Source organism: Cucurbita maxima, unplaced genomic scaffold, assembly GCF_002738345.1.
Source record: "Cucurbita maxima cultivar Rimu unplaced genomic scaffold, Cmax_1.0 Cma_Scf00026, whole genome shotgun sequence".
Lineage (NCBI taxonomy): Eukaryota > Viridiplantae > Streptophyta > Magnoliopsida > Cucurbitales > Cucurbitaceae > Cucurbita > Cucurbita maxima.
The window spans coordinates 261,180-279,514 of NW_019272042.1; the positions used below are offsets into that span (position 1 = coordinate 261,180).

At 35.9% G+C, this 18,335-nt stretch overlaps 3 protein-coding genes across 4 annotated transcripts in view; all 3 read right to left on the minus strand.

The window, feature by feature from the left end:
• Positions 1–2,524: 2,524 nt before the first annotated feature.
• Positions 2,525–4,894, minus strand: LOC111498871 (endoglucanase 14-like). Its single transcript, XM_023150225.1, has 5 exons — positions 4,271–4,894; positions 4,112–4,198; positions 3,877–4,029; positions 3,159–3,440; positions 2,525–2,924 (listed from the first exon to the last, which is right to left on the minus strand). The coding sequence occupies exons 1-5, from the start codon at positions 4,892–4,894 to the stop codon at positions 2,607–2,609; spliced, it is 1,464 nt and encodes a 487-aa protein (XP_023005993.1). The 3' UTR covers positions 2,525–2,606.
• A 1,287-nt stretch (positions 4,895–6,181) lies between these two features.
• LOC111498872 (endoglucanase 14-like) lies at positions 6,182–9,981 on the minus strand. The gene is made up of 6 exons (XM_023150226.1): positions 9,751–9,981; positions 8,184–8,597; positions 8,017–8,103; positions 7,779–7,931; positions 6,585–6,866; positions 6,182–6,499 (listed from the first exon to the last, which is right to left on the minus strand). Exons 1-6 carry the CDS (start codon positions 9,979–9,981, stop codon positions 6,182–6,184), a joined length of 1,485 nt encoding a protein of 494 aa, XP_023005994.1.
• A 2,174-nt stretch (positions 9,982–12,155) lies between these two features.
• LOC111499409 overlaps positions 12,156–18,335 on the minus strand; it is an 8,359-nt gene continuing 2,179 nt past the window's right edge. Inside the window, exons 3-13 of one of the 2 annotated variants that reach the window (XM_023151002.1) lie at positions 17,918–18,075; positions 17,286–17,361; positions 16,545–16,594; positions 15,480–15,735; positions 15,083–15,217; positions 14,804–14,910; positions 14,530–14,583; positions 14,355–14,438; positions 13,582–13,745; positions 13,255–13,404; positions 12,156–12,714 (exon numbers count right to left, since the gene is read on the minus strand). In XM_023151002.1, coding sequence (XP_023006770.1) covers positions 13,269–13,404; positions 13,582–13,745; positions 14,355–14,438; positions 14,530–14,583; positions 14,804–14,910; positions 15,083–15,217; positions 15,480–15,735; positions 16,545–16,594; positions 17,286–17,361; positions 17,918–18,075 — 1,220 coding nt within the window. In that variant the 3' untranslated portion in view covers positions 12,156–12,714; positions 13,255–13,268. Of the gene's footprint in view, positions 12,715–13,254; positions 13,405–13,581; positions 13,746–13,775; positions 13,948–14,354; positions 14,439–14,529; positions 14,584–14,803; positions 14,911–15,082; positions 15,218–15,479; positions 15,736–16,544; positions 16,595–17,285; positions 17,362–17,917; positions 18,076–18,335 lie in introns of those variants that run through there. The other variant, XM_023151003.1, reaches the window with a different exon arrangement.

Consider the following 18,335-nt stretch of genomic DNA (forward strand, 5'->3'; position numbering starts at 1 on the left):
CCTACACTGTCCCGTAGACATTCCTAATCAAATCGAGCCATAATGTATTTATTAGATTAGATGGGATGGATAAAAAGACAGAGCTCCATGGCGATATTAAAGTTTTGAACACAGAAAAATAATAATAAATAGAAGATTGGTTGGGGCAGCGAGAAATTGGTGACAATTGATTGCCCACTATGTCTAAAAGAGAGTTGACTTTGTCTTATAAAATTGATCCACTTGACCAATGGAAATTCAAACCAAATTTACATATTAATCTCTCTCTCTCTCTCATTAGGTGGTTGATTAGACATAATCCCTCCATTAATAAATTTTTAATTGTGATAATCCCAAAAGCAAGTGAGCTGTTAAATCATCCATAAACACAAAAATAATTTTTTTTTATCCAAACCAGAAGTCATACTTTTATTTGAGAAGCCTTTTTTTAATCTTAAAGTTGGGGAATCGAGCACCATCTTTGTAACAATAGCTTGAGCTAATTCATATTCTACAACACTATGAGATTCCATATTACGAATCATTTTTCGTAAGAGTATGAAAACCTCTCCATAGCATACATGTTTTAAACCCATGAGACTAACAACAATACGTAACGAATCAAAGCGGTCAATATCTGCTAGCAGTGGGTTTTAACTATTATAAATTGTATCATAGCCAAACAACGGTCGGTGTGCCAGCAATTTAACTATTATAAATTGTATCATAGCCAAACAACGGTCGGTGTGCCAGCAAGAATGCCATAAGGGTGTAGAAACCTCTCCCTAGTAGGCGTGTTTTAAAACTGTGAGACTGATGACGATTTATGACAGACCAAAGCGGACAATATCTACTAAAAGTAGGCTTAAGCCCTTACAAAAATTAAGGAAACATTACTTTTTAAAAGGACACACATATATATATATATATATATATATATATATATATATATATATATATATTATTTATTTATTTATTTATTTTTTGAGTTATTAGCCCAACATATTAATAGAACATGAGCTAGTGGAGTAAGTTGATTGGCTTAAATTAATTATGTGGAAGATGGGGAAGACAAATTTTTTATTTTATTTTGTCAGCATAGAAAATACATTAAAATAATAATTTGGCTAACTAGACAAAGAGCGGTGACATGGTTGTTTATTTCAATTTTATTTAATTAGAAATTTCAATTTTAAATCATTTGGTCAAATAGAGTGTACAGACAACCTGGAACAACTCAACCTGAACTAAAAGGGTTGGATTAACATTTCGAGTAGGGTTGAGTTCATTTTTCTAAACCCAAACTGAATCGATTCGGTTTCGGGTTCGAAGGACAAAATATTCGAGTTGACCGGGTCAAATTTCTTTCTCAACTTTAACTTTCATTGGGATGTCACTTCAATACAAAAAAAATCTACCTAAGTAAAGGAGTGGTACATGAATAAATCGAGACCACATTCGAACGAGAAAAATCCCGAAGATAAGATAACTAAGAAGTCTTCACTCTTAAGAAGCGAGAAATAGGTAACAATATTGCAAAGAAATGGCGGACCATTGTTAAGGGGGTGGTTTGTGCAATTATTTTTATTTGTCATATTATTGTTAAATGGAGGCTATGACACATATATAATTAGAGCCATCATGTAATCCCTTTACTTTTCAATTATTATTTTTTATTTGATATTTTTTTCTTAACCATTTGAATTCATTTATATAATATTTAAAAGTTTAGTCTAATATTGCGGTGACATGATGACTATGACTTATACTATAATAAGAGAGACCGATATTTATTTATTAATTTATTTATAAATTGTGTATTAACTTTTAATTTGGGTTTAAAATGATTAAATCTAAATAAGTTTATTATTTATTATTTTATTTATATATTTTGAATTACTTTTAAAGGTGTAATAAAAAGTGAATTTACTTTTATATGAAAAAGTATATTCTCAAAGAAAGAAAAATGAAAATAGATTTAATTATAATTTTATAAAAAAAAAAAAAATAAAGGTACCGACAAATTAACAATTAATTATTTATTAAATTAAAAAGTATTTTTTTATTACCAAAAGTCAACCGATCAAACATTATTTTAATTAATTTAATTGTGTGAAATTGAATTATGTTACTCCAATAGTCTAAGTCAACTAAATTCATTAAAATTAAGTCAAGCACCACAAACCACAAACCACTCGATTTTTAAGAGGTTATCCAACCTAGAATTATTCTAAGCTATAAAGTTTCTATGATTGAGCTAGATATTAACTTTCATTTCTTTTAAATCTTTCTCAGTGTTCCTATCTTGAATATCATTTTTATTCAAATGTGGTTCTGGTTCATTCATGTACTCCTCATTTGCTCGGATGTCACAATTTTTATATATGTTGATGAAACTTCTTACTTTACGAAAAATTTAAACTAATGATCTCTAGATCGGAAGTATATATATTATGTCAATTAAGTTACGAAATGAAAGTGCATTTCATTATTATATTATTCGAGGGTATTTTTGTCAAATACAATATTTGAAAAAGGACATTTTAGCCCCCATAAAACCCTCATGTTCCCCCTAAAACTCGATGAAAATCATCTTATTAGGAAATACAACCTGGTGTAGGGTTGAGTCAAGCCAACCGTGCCAAGACGCCAACAAATGGCGCCACGTTTGCAGTTCCTGTTTCAGCCATATTGTAATTGGTCCTCGTATCACTATACTGATCATTAATGTTGGGTCCTCCGACCACTGCTCCGGTTAAAACATTCGGGTTCGGAGCATTCTTGTGGAACCATAAGTCAAATCCAGCTTTACATTCGACTGGGGTTGGGTTAGTCTTGATTGAAACAATGGAAGCTCCTCTGTGATGAACTTGAGTTGGGTATTTTGAACCTAATCCAACCATGTAGCTCATTCCGTTCGGGTTTGAACCTAGAATATAATCCACCTGAAAAAGCAACCCAACATTAAAAACTCGCTTTGGGAATCAAACCTGCATCGTTTTGAACATCTCTAATTCAAAATCGAACGTGAAACTTTGGTTTCGCTCGACTCATTTCTAGAAGATGGATAAATTTTTGCAGGTAAGAAAATGTCATCCATACATAACATCTATGTCAGCCTTTCCATCTGAATGCATTCAAAAAGACCATTACATGAATTTGGATATGAACTGTGGTACCTGAGATTTAGCAAAGGAGATGAGATCAGATGGCTGGACGAGACCGCCGACGCATTGGATTGGGGCATGTTTGGCAGCCAAGTAGTCGGAGTAGACGGTGGCGAGAAAGGTGGCGGTGGTGACGTATTGAAGGTTGTTCCAATCGGCGAAGTAGAGGAGTCCACCAGGGGTTTTCCTAAAATTGTTGTTGCCCTTTTGGAGGCAAGAGCAAAGGAATTGCTCACCTTGGCTCTTGAAATCTGACCACACACCTGATGCCTGAACCTTCCCATCCAAAACGAGCTGCCCACCAAACCAAAAACTAACGTATTAGCTTTGAATAATTCCAACCGTTTTCCAATTATAACACTCCAAGCCTAGCCTACCATTATTAATTTTTAAAATAGTCGGCGAGAGAGAGATTTTCACACCCTTATAAGGGTTGTTCCGGTCCCTCTCCAAATAAAGTGAGATCTCACTATCCACGCTCTTTAGAGGCCAGCGTCTTCGGTGGTACACCGCTCGGTGTCTGGATTTGATACCATTTGTAACAGTCCAAACCCACCGCTGGCAGATATTATTCGCTTTGGCCTGTATCACCGTAAGCCTCACGATCTCAGAACACGTCTACTAGGAAAAGGTTTCCACACGCTTGTAAATAATGTTTCGTTCCCCTCTCCAACCGATGTGAGATCTCACAAAGATCTTAAGCTATAGTATAGGGTAAATTATAACATACCTTAGCAGCAAGGATTTGAACACCAGCAAACTTGTCGTCCCAAGAGAACATAGTTCTTGTCCCACCGGCATTACCCGACCCACCCAAATAATCAAGGTACGCTCGATCCCCAGTTGCACAATAAAGCCAGACAGCAGCCCACAACAATTCATCCTTAATTTCATCGAACATTCCATTCAATACTCATCACTCCAATCATTCAACTAAAATAGAGACTACAAAAACCAAGACATACCTGAAATCCCGAGCTGGAATAGAACTGTCCCACTCCAGGAACACTATTTTGATAAAGCCCTTGATGATTCCTCGCAAATTCAAAGAGCTACAAACAAAATAAATAAGATCAAAAAATTGTTGTAAATTTCTCGAAAATAATTAGAAAATTATCAAAGACCTGTTTTGCATGGCCAAGAAGCTTGGAGGAATATTGACCATCAGAAGCTTTGAAAGCAATGGAGGCGGCAGCGAGAGCGGCGGCTGACTCGGCAGCGACGTCGGAGCCAGGATGCTGAGCGTCGATCTTGTAGGCGGGGCGCGGTGTGGTCATTTCCTCAGGTCTCATCCAACAGCCATGATCGGAGTCGCCATCGCCAACTTGAACGTATAGCACATTGGGTTCTGGATGAGCCTTCAGTAAGTAATCCGTTCCCCATTTAATAGCGGTAAGAGCGTTTTGTAGCTCGTGTTTGGCGCCAAGTTGGGGGCTGTATTCCACCACGCTCCATGCTAACATTGTCAATGTGAATGCCATTGGGAACCCAAATTTCACGTGGTCGCCGGCATCGTAATACCCTCCGACAAGATCGATGCCTGAAGCCTTGCCATCTTGCAGGGCGGAATCTCCACGCCATTTAATTCTTTGATCATGGGGTAATTTGCCTGATCTTTGAGCTTCATAAAACAACAAAGAACTTGTTAAAGCTGCTTTATAATCAGCTCCAAGGCAGCCATGGATATGAGCAAGAACAACTCCAAGCCCAGCCAACACACCAACAATGCTACTCGAAGAAGAAGCCATATTGGTAATCTTTAGGAATGTTGGTGAAGAACAAGAACATAGGGCTTGTTTATATAGAGAGAGATATAATTTGCATTGGCATTATAAAGAAAACAATCCAAATCGATTCCACGAAGATTTTTGGCTAAATTTCTATTATTATGTCTTGATTTTTAAAAAAATTAATGATCATTGTAGATACTGTTTTTTATCGAGATCATAATTTTTGTTTTTTACTTATTTTATTTATTTATGTTCTGTTTTTTACCCATATCTTCCTTGACTTGCCTGATTAATCAACTTTATCATAATAGCTCCCAAAATCTCGACACAATGCAAGATAACTTACCATTTTTATCTCTCTCTCTCTCTCTTCTCTATCACTAAAGGTAGAAAATTTAGGGTTTAGAGTTTACCGTAAAGTCACATAGTTCCGCTCATGTTCTAAGAGTTGAGTTATTTGTCTATTAAAGCGATATGTGAGCTGGGTTTAGAGCATTGAGAGGACCTTTCCCTAGTACGAGAGGACTGGGAAGGACGCACCTCTAGTGTACTAGTTCTTGTGCTCACAGTAAATGCTGGGTAGCCAAGTGCGGAGTGGATCCGATTAGAGGGTGAAACTCCATTGTTCAAGTCTCGAGATCAACCATTAAGAGAGTCGTATGATGAAATTGTATTTTCCAACTCCCTATTTGGTCAAGTCCTAAATGATAGACTTGTTGAATCGAGCCGTTACATGCTAAAGTTTATTACTCATTCAGGACTCATATGATCATTTTGTGAAATATAAATTTTTTGAAAACACGGGTTTATAAAGAGATATTAAATATTTTGTGGTTTAGATTTACACAAACACATTGTATAGGATACTCCCACTAACATATATCCGCATGAATAATTATTCTTTTACGTGTCAATTGCATACTCTTAAATATTACACTAATGACCTAATTACATCTTACAACTAAAATAATTAAAATTTAATAATTCTTTGCAAGGGTTTAAAGCATAAATTTCAATATAAAATAAGTTGTGATAGAGAGAAGTTTTTATTTTGACCCGTTACGTATCACCATCAACCTCACGATGTTAGAGTGCATCTGCTAGAGAGAAGTTTTCACTCTTAGCAATGACCATTTTGTCGAATGAGGGCAATATGTCAAATGAAAGGGCATTTCATTTATATTCAAAGGCAATTTTGACCGTTCTAATCTTTGAAAAGACCCATTTAACCCATTAAACTTTTATTTTTCCAACTAAAGAAAATCATCTTATTAGGAATCACAACTCAACCTAATGGTGTTACAGTCAAGCCAACTTTGCCAAGACGCCAACTAATGGCGCCGTATTTGCAATGGCTGCTTCAGCCATATTATAATTGCTTCTCTGATCTGAATACCCATCATTAGCATCGGGTCCTCCGACCACAGCTCCCGTTAAAACATTTGGGTTTGGTGCGTTCTTGTAGAACCATAAGTTGAACCCATCTTGACAACTGATTGGGTTAGAGTTAGTCTTGATCGAAACAATGGAAGCTCCTCTATGATGCACTTGGGTCGGGTATTTTGAACCGAATCCAACCATGTAGCTCATTCGGTTCGGGTTTGAACCCAGAATATAATCCACCTGAAGAGTCAATCCAATATTAAAATCTCGCTTTCAACTTATTTTAATCATACCACAACATGAATTTTGATATGAACTATGGTACCTGAGATTTAGCGAAGGCGATGAGATCAGAGGGTTGAACGAGGCCACTGACACACTGGATCGAGGCGTGTTTGGCAGCCAAGTAGTCGGAGTAGACGGTGGCAAGGAAGGTGGCAGTGGTGACGTATTGAAGGTTGTTCCAATCCCCAAAGGAGAGAAGTCCACCGGGGGATTTCTTAACATTGTTGTTGCCTTTTTGGAGGCAAGAGCAAAGGAATTGCTCCCCTTGGCTCTTGAAATCTGACCACAACCCTGATGCCTGAACCTTCCCATCCAAAACAAGCTGCCCACCAAATCAAAAATTAATGTATCATCTTTGAGTAATTCCAACCTTAATTCAAACCTACTCGATCTTCAGATTTTAACGGTCTAAATTCACCACTAGTAGATATTGTCCGTTTTATCTCATTACGTATTGTCATCAGCCTCTGCTAGAGAGAGGTTTCCACACCCTTATAAGGAATGTTTCGTTCCCTCTACAATCGACGTGGGATCTCACAATCCACCCTCCTTGAGGGCCAGTGTTCTGGTAGACCGCTTGGTGTCTAGATCTGATACCATTTGTAACAGCTCAAGTCTACAGCTAGCAGATATTGTCCCATTTGACCTGTTACGTATGGTCGTTATTATCATAGTTTTAAAAGCTTGTCTGCTATAGAGAGATTTTCACATCCTTATAAGGATGAAGCCCCTCTCCAACTAACGTGGGATCTCACAATCCACCCTCTTTAGGGGTCCAATGTCCTCGCTGACACACTGCCTAGTGTCGGGATATGATACTCTTTATGCCCAAGCCCACCACTAACATTATCCGCTTTGGCCTGTTACGTATTGTCGTCAGCCTCACAGTTTTTAAAACGCGTCTTCTAGAAAGAGATTTCCATACCCTTGTAAATAATGTTTCATTCCCTCTCCAACAAATGTGGGATCTCATGATTCACTCTCTTTGGAGGCCCAGCGTCCTTACTGGCACACCGCCCGGTGTCTGAATCTAATACCATTTGTAACAGTTCAAACCTACCACCGGCAGATATTGTTCGTTTTGGCTCATTACGTATCACCGTAAGCCTCACGATTTTAAAACACGTCTACTAGGGAGACGTTTCCACACCCTTACAAGAAATGTTTCGACTCCAAATGACGTGTAAATCTCACACAGATCTTAAGCTATAGTTTAGGGTAAATTATAACATACCTTAGCTGCAAGGATTTGAACACCAGCAAACTTGTCGTCCCAAGAGAACGCAGTTCTTGTCCCACCGGTATTACCAGACCCACCCAAATAGTTAAGGTAGGTTTGATCCCCAGTTGCACGATAAAGCCAAGCAGAAGCCCACAACAGTTCATCCTTAATTGTATCAAACATTTTCGATTAAATTAAGGAACAAAATCCAACAAACCCCATACTCGACCAAACCAAAAACAAAACGTACCTGAAATCCAGAGCTTGAATAGAACTTGCCTGCTACAGGAACACTATTTTGGTATAACCCTTGATTATTCCTTGCGAAATCAAAGAGCTATGAACAAAATAAAAACAACAAAATTTAGAAAACAAGACATTCCAATCGACATTCTTGAAGCCAACAGTATCAAAAACCTGTTTTGCATGGCGAAGAAGCGTGGAGGAATAAGCAGGATTCGAAGACTTGAAAGCAATGGAGGCGGCGGCGAGAGCGGCGGCAGACTCTCCGGCGAGGTCGGAGCCGGGATGTTGGCTGTCGATCCGGAAGGAGGTGCGGGGCGTGGTCATGTCCTCGGGTCTCATCCAACAGCTATGATCTGAGTCGCCATCGCCAACTTCACAATACATCACATTGGGTTCTGTATGAGCCTTTAGTAAGTAATCCGTTCCCCATTTAATGGCGGTAAGAGCGTTTTGTAGTTCATGTTTGGCGCCAAGTTGGGCTTTGTATTCCACAACGCTCCATGATAGCATTGTCAATGTGAATGCCATTGGGAACCCGAACTTCACGTTGTCTCCCGCATCGTAATACCCTCCCACCAAATCTATCTGTTCACTTAAGATTTTGTGAGTCTATGAAGATATAAGTGAAATATGAATGGAAATCACGACATGCAAACGAAAAAAATTTAAATCTTACTTCTGAACAACCTAACGAACTAAACGTAAGTCTACTTCTAATAGATATTGTGAGTTCTAATCCGTTATATATAATCGTCAACCTCACAATTTTAACTCACTCTCGTCTGTTAGAGAGAGGTTTCACACCGTTATAACGAATGCTTCATTGCTCTCTCCAATCGATATGGGATCTCCCAATCAACCTCCCTTGGGAGTCCAGTGTCCTCGCATGGCACACTCCCTGATAATGGCTCTGGTACTATTTGTATTAGTCTAAGCTCACAATTTTAAATCGTGTCTATTAGAGAGAAGTTTTCACACCGTTATAAGGAATGATTCATTCCCCTCCCCGACCGATGTGAGATCTCACAATCCACCCCCTTGGGGTCCAGCATCCTCGCTGGCACACCGCCCGATGACGAACTTTGATACTATTTGTAACAGTCCAAGTCTACCGCTAGCAGATATTGTCTACTTTGGCCCATTACGTATGGTCGTCAGCCTCACGATTTTAAATCTCGTTTGTTAGGGAGAGGTTTCCACACCCTTGTAAGGAATGTTTTGTTGCCCTCTCCAATTCATGTGGAATCTCAAAATCCACCCCCTTGAGGTCCAACATCCTCGCTGGCACACCGCTCGGTGAATGGCTCTGATGCCATTTGTAATTGTCCAAGCCCACCGCTAGCAGACATTATTCGCTTTGACCCATTACGTATTGTCGTCAACCTCACGATTTTAAACCGTGTCTGTTTGGGAGAGGTTTTCACATTCTTATAAAGAATGTTTCATTCTCCTCTCCGATTCATATGAGATCTCACAATCCACCCCCTTGGGAGTGCAACACCCTCACACACCCAACTCAGTAGCTAGCTCTTGATACCATTTATAATAGTTCAAGCCCACCGCTAGTAGATATTGTATACTTTGGCCCATTACGTATCACCGTCAGTCTCACAGTTTTAAATCGCGTCTGTTAGAGAGAGATTTCCACACCCTTATAAAAAATCCTTGGTTCCTCTCTCCAACCAACGTGGAATGTCACACTTAAAACCGAGCTTTGTACGCAAGTATTAAAACTTACGCCTGCATCTTTGCCATCATGGAGGCCAGAATCTCCACGCCATTGAACTCTTTGATTTTGGGGCAATTTTCCTGATCTTTGAGCCTCATAATACAGCAAAGACTTTGTTAAAGCTCCTGAATAGTCAACTCCAAGGCAGCCATGGATATGATCAAGAACAACTCCAAGCCCAACCAGCACACCAACAACGCTACTCCAAGAAGAAGAAGAAGAAGAAGAAGAAGAAGCCATATTAGCAATCTTTACAAATGTTGGTGAAGAAGAAGAACATAGGGTTGGTTTATATAGACAAAGATTATGATGATATAATTACCATTGCCATATCAAACAAAAGGAAACCCTTTGGTTCCACACTTTCTTTTGGTAAATTATTGTTACTTTCACTCATTTCTTCATTTATGTTCTTCATCATCTTCTCCTAAATTGACTAATTTATCATAATAACTCTTAAATTCAACGCACAGTGAAAGGTAAGATGCCATTTTTAAGCATTTTTTACTGACTTCTCTCCCATTCTGCAGGAAAATACAAGATGAAGTTGCCTTTTTTCTATCAAGTTTCTTTTTATATCAACTTTTACTTCAAACTTTTACGATCCAAGTTCCAACGAATGTTTGCATTATGGAATGTTTGCGTGTTTGACCCAGATGAAAAAATGTTGAGATATGATTGGAAGTATTCAAAATGGAGATATGATTTTAAATAGTTGAGATATGATTCAAAGTATTTAGGAAATTGTTCGTAAATTTGAATTTATCTAGATTTCCATAATTTACTATTTCTTATTTCTGATTTCTGTATAAGCCTATAAATATTGTAATTGTGTAAAACAATAATAAAGCACTATACTTTTATCTATTTCTATCTCTTTCAATACATTCCCCAACAAATTTGGTATCAATAATAAAGCACTGTACTTTGATCTATTCTTATATCTTTCAATACATTTCACTACAAATTTGGTATCAAAGCTAAGTTCTTCTCTTTCAATATAGTTTGATTAAGATACAATTATATATACATATATTTATTTTATTTTAGTGTGAAAATGAATATTAAATCTAAATTAAATATTTAAAAATAAATAAATATATATTTTACCTACTAACATTTTACTTTTATTTTTAAAAAAATTTCTAAAGGATCTAAACAACCTGAACTAACCCAACTCAAACATTTTATGATCAAGTATATTGAGTTCATTATTAGGGTTTTTTGTGTGGAAAAGAAGTATAGTTTGAAGAATTAGGTTGGGTCTAAAAAATGTCTTAACCTAATCCATAAACACTCCTAAATTTAAATAGCTCACAAAAATGTTCATGTTTTAACAATTTAAGGTAAAAGTTTATGCACGTGGTCGAGTTTAGGAACAAAATTTTACTTTTACCGTTTTACGTACCTCTCCCATCTCCATTATTAAGCACATGAAGCAACGAAAATTTTGAATCCGAACGTACTTTAATAGATAAGGTATAAATTATTATTTCAAAGGCCGGTAGTTTGATCTTTGATGTTTTCTATTTATTTTATTGAAATTTTGATGGATAAGTTAATATATATTTTTTTGGATTTTGGTTTTTTTTTTTATTTTATTTTATATTAACACATGTAATGAATTATAGAGAATTAAAATTTAAAATTATTTCCAATTTTGGGAATTTTCTTAATTTAGGAGAAATTCGAGGCCAAATTATGGTTAAAATTACCCAAAAAAAAAACAACTCCCATATATAATAGCACATAATTACAATTGGGGAAAAGATTTCAATGATATAATCTTAAATCTTTTATTTAAAAAGGAATTTTTTAATGTTTTGCATTCCAAATTTTTAATAAAGATAAAAAGTAGTTTTTTTTTTATAATAAAATAATATTTATGCCATCCACTCTCAAGCTAAAAAGTAGTTTCTGGTAAAGAATATTTTGTTCTCCCCTCCAACCGATGTTGGATCCCACAATCCATCCCTTGGGGCCAGCGTCCTCAATGGCACTCCACCCAATGTCTAGCTCTGATAGCACAAGTAATAGACCAAAATTTTCACACCCTCGTAAGGAATACTTCATTCCCCTCTCTAACTGATGTGAGATCTCACAATCCATCCCTTTCGAGGCCCAATGTCCTCACTAGCACTCCACCCAATGTCTAGCTCCGATAGCATACGTAACCAGCCAAAGCGAACAATATTAGCTAACAATGGATTTAAGTTATTATAGAATTAAAGAAATAAAGAAAAATAAAAGTACGGATATAAAAAACTAAGACCATCTATATGAGATGCTTTCAAATTAATTCTTTTCCAACTCAAAATAATTTTAAAGAATGACACTAACATGAAAAAGAAAAATAACTTGGACCATCTTATTTTTCCATAAAATCTTAAATTCTTCCACCTGTAATTACAAAATAACTTGAGTTCAACAATGACACTAACATGAAAAAGAATTGAAAATATACCTATTACATATCTCGATGCACACATACCAAGAAAAAGAAACAAAAAAAATAAAAACAAGAAGGTAATGGATTTAGTGCATTATTCTAATATTTTAAACCAGGAAATTGGTAGATTAAAGGGAAATAGTAGAGCAGGGCATCAGAATATATATAAAGATTTTAAACACATTCAGAAATTTCAAAAGAATGATGGGAATTCCTATTGCTTTTTCCAAGCAAAACTCAGATTCATACTTTGAATTGGAGAGGACCTAAGAATGGCATCTTTAGCACAACCAGAGGAAAATACTATGAAGCTTCTGGCGATGAAATGCAACGTATAGCAGTCAGCCTGCAATGTCAATGGTCTACACTCTCGTCGTCGTCGCCATCTTCTTCAGGCAGTTCAGTTCGACATTCGCATTTTCTTGATGTTGGTTTCTTCAAAAAAAGAAGTCCTGGCAGCGAGACGTCGAGGGGATGCTAATATTGCTAGAGAAATCTACAAATCCTTCATTTGACATAAGCCCCTGCATGATGCATAAAGGAGTTCAAATTATCTATTATCTATATCTCGTCAACATCTGAAACCAAGCACATCCCGTCAAAAACCAAAAGAGCATGAGGGAGCCCAAAAGGTAACACTATAAAGAGTCTCCAATCCAACAGGGATCAAATTTGAAGCCAATTGGCATCGATAACTACAAGACTAACCCCATGAATCCTTGATCCTTACCCGCTGCATTTTCGAGGACGCTTCACTAAGCAATTAGAGATCCTAATTGAACTACTTGACAAATATTATTGCAAAACATGAGTGCATAGAAACCCAACTTTCTTCGCTATAATTTCCAATTCCTAAAAGAAAATTCATCATCATAAGATGGAAAGAAAAAGTAAGGATGGCACAAATGGAGATATCTGGTGATCACTTTGCCAAACCAGATCTAGTAGTAGGACCTATAATTTTTTATGTTTTTTTTTTTTTTTCCGTTATTGGGCGAGATAGAACAAGAAAAACGCGAAGTTGTACTACTACTTGGGGGTATATAACAAATTTAATCAGTTACCATCAGGCGTGCTTTCACAAGGGCTCCAAAGGGAAAGGTCTATCATTTCGGTTCTGAGCAGTTGCAGTGCTAGATGGAGGTGCATGCACAGTGATTGGAAGAATCCATTCGCTTTTTTCTCTTGTTTCAATTAAGAGAGGATGCTCGTATCTGAAATGGTGAAAATTGAAGTGAAGTATATGCAAAATCGTTAACAATTCTTAGGTTAGTGATAATATCAGTAGTAATCAGTATTCAGCTACATAACAGTGTAAAAACTATCATTTCATTTACGCTAACTAGTGAGTGTAGGTACTTGGGTAGTACTAGAAATTTTTGGGTCAGTACCTGGTCCAATCCACATTCTTGGGGGTGGTAAAAAATTCAAAGCGGAGTGCCCACTGTAAAGATACATGTGGAGTGGAAAAGGACATAGGCCCATTTATGGGAATTGAGAAAAGAAAGCTTGTCTGAATCAAATCAGCAACAACCTCAAAATGATCACTTTGAACCTACAAACAAAATCCAATGAATATGTTTAGAAAAATAAGCTAGTGACGTATACAAACTGAAAGCAAGAGATATCCCTTAAAGCATCATCTCCCATCCGAAAACAACACAACATAGAGGTCCCATTGCTCCATTAATGGAATAAATGCGCCTATTGTACCACCTCATCCAATAGCTCCACCAATCACATCTCCCAAGTATTAGCTGGGGAGGGGAATTAGATAATCATTATCTCTTGGTCAGACAACAGAAAATGTTACGGCCACATCCATACACTTCATGACATTCGATACCATGAGTAAAAATACATTATTTTTTAAGGAACATTTTTTCTTCTGCCAAAAAACTTGTACATGAGTGGTGTAGAACCAAAAGGAATTACAGAAACGATCTTCAATTGTTTTCAAATATGTGTGTGTGTGTGTGTATCAAAGAGGGCTAGAAGCAAAGAAAAAGAAATAAACTATATTCTCAAAAGAATAAGCCAAAAACTTCTTAGGTTTCTAAGCAAAAGAACCCATAAGGAGCCAAGATGATGTCCACAAAACCAGACAACGACACGATCAAACTACGATACTCTTCTCCACTTTCAGAAAAAATAAAAAGAGTACCTTCACAATTGTTGGAGAATTCCTCCGAGAAGGATGGACGAAACGGCGAGATACGGTCTCTGAAGTCTCCAAAGTTATTGATACCTGGAAAAAAAGATCTATTAATGCATCACCTACTGAAGTTAACTAGTACAGTGCTCTAACCAACTATTTCATATTTCAATACCATAATTACCTCAAGGCATCTCCTCGCTCCATCTTCATGAAAAAAGGTAAGAGTTCCACCTATCTGATTCATCAAGTTTAAAAAAGAAGAAAATAATTAACCTTCATCAGAAGAATGGGATAGTCTGTTAGTCAACTCAAATTTGGAGCATGTTGATCCTTTTTTCCCATATCATCTTCTTTTCCTCTAACGTAAGGGAGGAGGTAAGAGAAAGGGGACAGAATCGTGCAAGAATATAAATTAATTAAAAAGGATCAACTGGTTGTAGGGGTAAAAAATTTACCATGTCACTAAAATAATAGGTTGAATCAGAATTTTTTGGGCAAAACCTAAGCAATACTTGGTCATCTACCCTGATATTGTAAGATCTTCCTCGAATAAAGCCTTCTGCTGCAAGAAATTTTTGCAGAAAATTAGTTTCCATTATTTGTTTGATAATATCATGACAACAAATAAAACTAAATGATAACGAGAAGGTATTTTGTAGAAAGTAGAATGACAAAGAGAGTAAATTTATCATTTTCCGCAGGGAGGAAGGGAAGCAAGAAAGTTAATAATTTACATGCTACAGGTTCAATAATTTTAGGCATTGGTGAAGATGCTACTCCAACATCATCATCTGTTAATTGATTCTTCTCAAAGCTCAACGCCTGGCTGGGTGAGACGGCTGCAAATGACTTCTGAGATGATGCAACATCTGCTTCAACAGAAAACCTGTCACTAAGAAAATTGTAGTCTCTAGACCAAATAACATTTGGCCCCCCTTATTGCATGAAATAAACGCTACAGAATAAATACTCCAGTCACTCTTTTTTTAGACATACATGAAGATGCACACACTTATTATCTCCTTTTTGGAGATAATTAATTCTATTTCCATACATATTAATCGGGACAAGGGAAAAAAATGATAGGTCAAATGCCTTGAAAAAAAATACGGGCATTCCATATAAACCCACCGGCAGAATCATATAGAACCTCAGCAACAGAGACCCTAGGACGTGCAACATTAGGAAATAAACTTAATCGCTCTCCTTCAATAAAAGGAGCATCCTTTATTGAAGATCTTCCAGCAGATGATTGCAATGACAGTGAACTTCCAAAGGTTCTATGAAAAGGTTCTCTCATTGGATTGTATGACGAGACAGATGAGATCTCATCCCTTGAGCTATCATATCCTTCATCAATGCAATCATATATATCATTTGCTCTGATCTGTAAGGAAAAGGCTGTATATTCATATCAAAGAAAAAGGACTGAGGTTCAAAACTCAACATGAATTAAAAGGCATTATTTTGAAGAATACACTACAGCCTGATATACACTCGCAACTCAAAAGCACCTGAAGACATGTGTAACAAATGATTAATGATCAAATTTTTCTTTACCATACATATCATTTGGACCATGATTATACATCATTATTTTGTTCCAGATGCTTTAAATGTTCCAATTTCATCTTTAATGTCAAAACTTTCAATCAAATCACTCCACAATAACAATGTTGAAATTAAACAACGTAATAATAATGTGTCACTGGAATGTACATGAGCTAATATATTTGTAAATATCAAACATCCACCCCTCAATTCTATCTGATTTAAAAATCTAATCAACCCTACCCAAATTAAAAATGCTCATTTGTCTAAGTTACTAAAAGATAAGAAATGGAGGTGACGGTTTCCAATCATTTATTGGACATCAGGGAACTTTTAGAACATCACAAACGAAGAAAGGTATGTGATTAAAAAAATAATGTTGCATCACATCATTTCAGTCACTACTCCGTTACTCAATTTTAATGATGTCATGAAGTAGGAATTTAACTGGAATTTTGTAAAACAAGAAGGATAAAATTAAAACTTTTAAAACATTGAGAACAATGTTAAAAAATTGTGCATATTTTGATAATTAAATAATATAATGAGCCTTTCCCTACCAAGTCAAAAACCACAGAGGACAAGAACAAATGAAATAATAAAACAACATTATTTATCAGCACTTAAGGCTGCTATGTAGCATACCCAGTCAGTGTCGCCTTTCATCTCTTTCCAAAATACATCCATTTGAAATGCTGCAGAAGGAACAACCGTTGATAAACAGTGAATTACAAGCAAATTTATAATTCTATCATAATCATGCTGTAGAAACCAAACAGATTTGATACTTCTGAAATAAAAGAAAAAAAAAAACAAATTATTGGCAATGAATATTAGATAGATAGTATCAATTTAGTATTCTGCATACAGTTGTAAACATAAAACATATGTCAACACCATTCAGTTACTACCATCCTTGTATCTGCCAAAGATAAGAGGGAACTAGAAAATAAAGATTGTTTTCAAATCTCAGAAGCACCGCAATATGATACCTAATACAGGAGGTCTACTGATAAGATCTGCAGCATTAGAGAAGAGAAACAGGTTTCATTGATGCATGAAATAAAGGGGTAAAAACCCCAACACACCTAATGGTGGATTATATGGAAAGAAAAAAAAAAACTCCAATTGGAGATTAACGAAGATAGACTATAAACATTAGAAGGGTATTTACATTTACACCCATATAAAGCGTGAAAAGTGATCAAATCCATAAAGTAATCAAAGATATAGAAAGTATCACTGAATATGAGTTCATTCGTTTCTCCCCATAGAAACCAGAGAAAGACTCGGTTCAGAGCAAGCCATGGAAACCACGTTGAACTTCTAAATGGATGCAATAAAATATGCAACTTTCACAACTACAACAGAGAGAAGAAATATCACCCTCATTTTGACCTTCTTCCATTAGCACGCCATTAGTTTTCTGAGTGACCCACACTTGCAATGGAACCCGAGCTTCCTACATAGATGGTAAATGAAGTTAGATAATATTTTAACAAGAAATACAGAAAACACACATAGGAAGGAAAAGGTCAGGTGTTGTCTTCCAATTTTCTAGTCCAAACAGAAATCCATACGATGACTTCTTGTCTGTGATTGAAAATTTTGTGCTATAAACTATCTTTTAAACAATAAGATTTGAAAATGCAATTAATAAAAAAACTAAAAGAAAAAAAAAACATACGTAATCTTATTGTGGTACCAGCGAAAAATTGATGCATTGTAAAAAAAAATTTAAAACCTATGTTTATTATTCTAGAAAAGAGATACCTATTCAAATGTGCATATAATTGGATAAGACAGACAAATTAGACAGTTGCAGGGATTCGAGCATGAAAAGTATGAGAGAAAGTACTACAAAAGTGATGGTGTAATAATTGAGAAGAGCATTGTTCTACAAAAAGAAAAAAAACAAAGTGTAAAACAGGTTCCAGCCGCTGTTCACTGAATTTTCACTCACATCGAATCAAACAATGAATTTTCACTCATATTGAAACAAGTTAATGTGAACAAACCATTTCTATTTGATCCTTCAGCAACTCTTTATGAGATCGACCATTTTCCTGTGTTAGCCATCGTCCGAGTAATGTACTTTTAACATAATACATATAACGAATAGTGGCACCCTTGTAAGATGGTGGTATGCAGCTAGGAAGCGTTGTTCGAACCTCATCTGTAATAACACTAAACATTTTTAGAATCACTGTACATAACCAGAATGGTAATTAAAGCAAGGAAATGAAAATGAAACCTTATTATAAGACAACAAGTGTTGGGTGTTAATTCATTCCTATGAATGAGCTTTTTTCTTTTTTTTTTTACCTCCTTTGGTGGATTTCACCTTTTATTTCAATTCCTGTTTTTTTTTTTTTTTTTTTTTTTTTTTTTTTTTTTTTTTTTTTTTTTTTTTTTTTTTTTTTTTTTTTTTCCTTT

Excerpts from the sequence above, each read along its gene's own strand:
- LOC111498872 (XM_023150226.1), bottom strand. The coding sequence starts at position 9,981 with ATGGCTTCTTCTTCTTCTTCTTCTTCTTCTTCTTGGAGTAGCGTTGTT. Across the intron at positions 6,867-7,778 it reads TTCAAATCCTTGCAGCTAAG|CTTGTTTTGGATGGGAAGGT; the intron begins GTATGTTATAAT and ends TTTGGTGGGCAG. Across the intron at positions 6,500-6,584 it reads TCGCCTTCGCTAAATCTCAG|GTGGATTATATTCTGGGTTC; the intron begins GTACCATAGTTC and ends TTGACTCTTCAG.
- LOC111498871 (XM_023150225.1), bottom strand. The coding sequence starts at position 4,894 with ATGGCTTCTTCTTCGAGTAGCATTGTTGGTGTGTTGGCTGGGCTTGGA. Across the intron at positions 4,030-4,111 it reads ATTCCAGCTCGGGATTTCAG|GATGAATTGTTGTGGGCTGC; the intron begins GTATGTCTTGGT and ends GATGAAATTAAG. Across the intron at positions 2,925-3,158 it reads TCTCCTTTGCTAAATCTCAG|GTGGATTATATTCTAGGTTC; the intron begins GTACCACAGTTC and ends TTGCTTTTTCAG.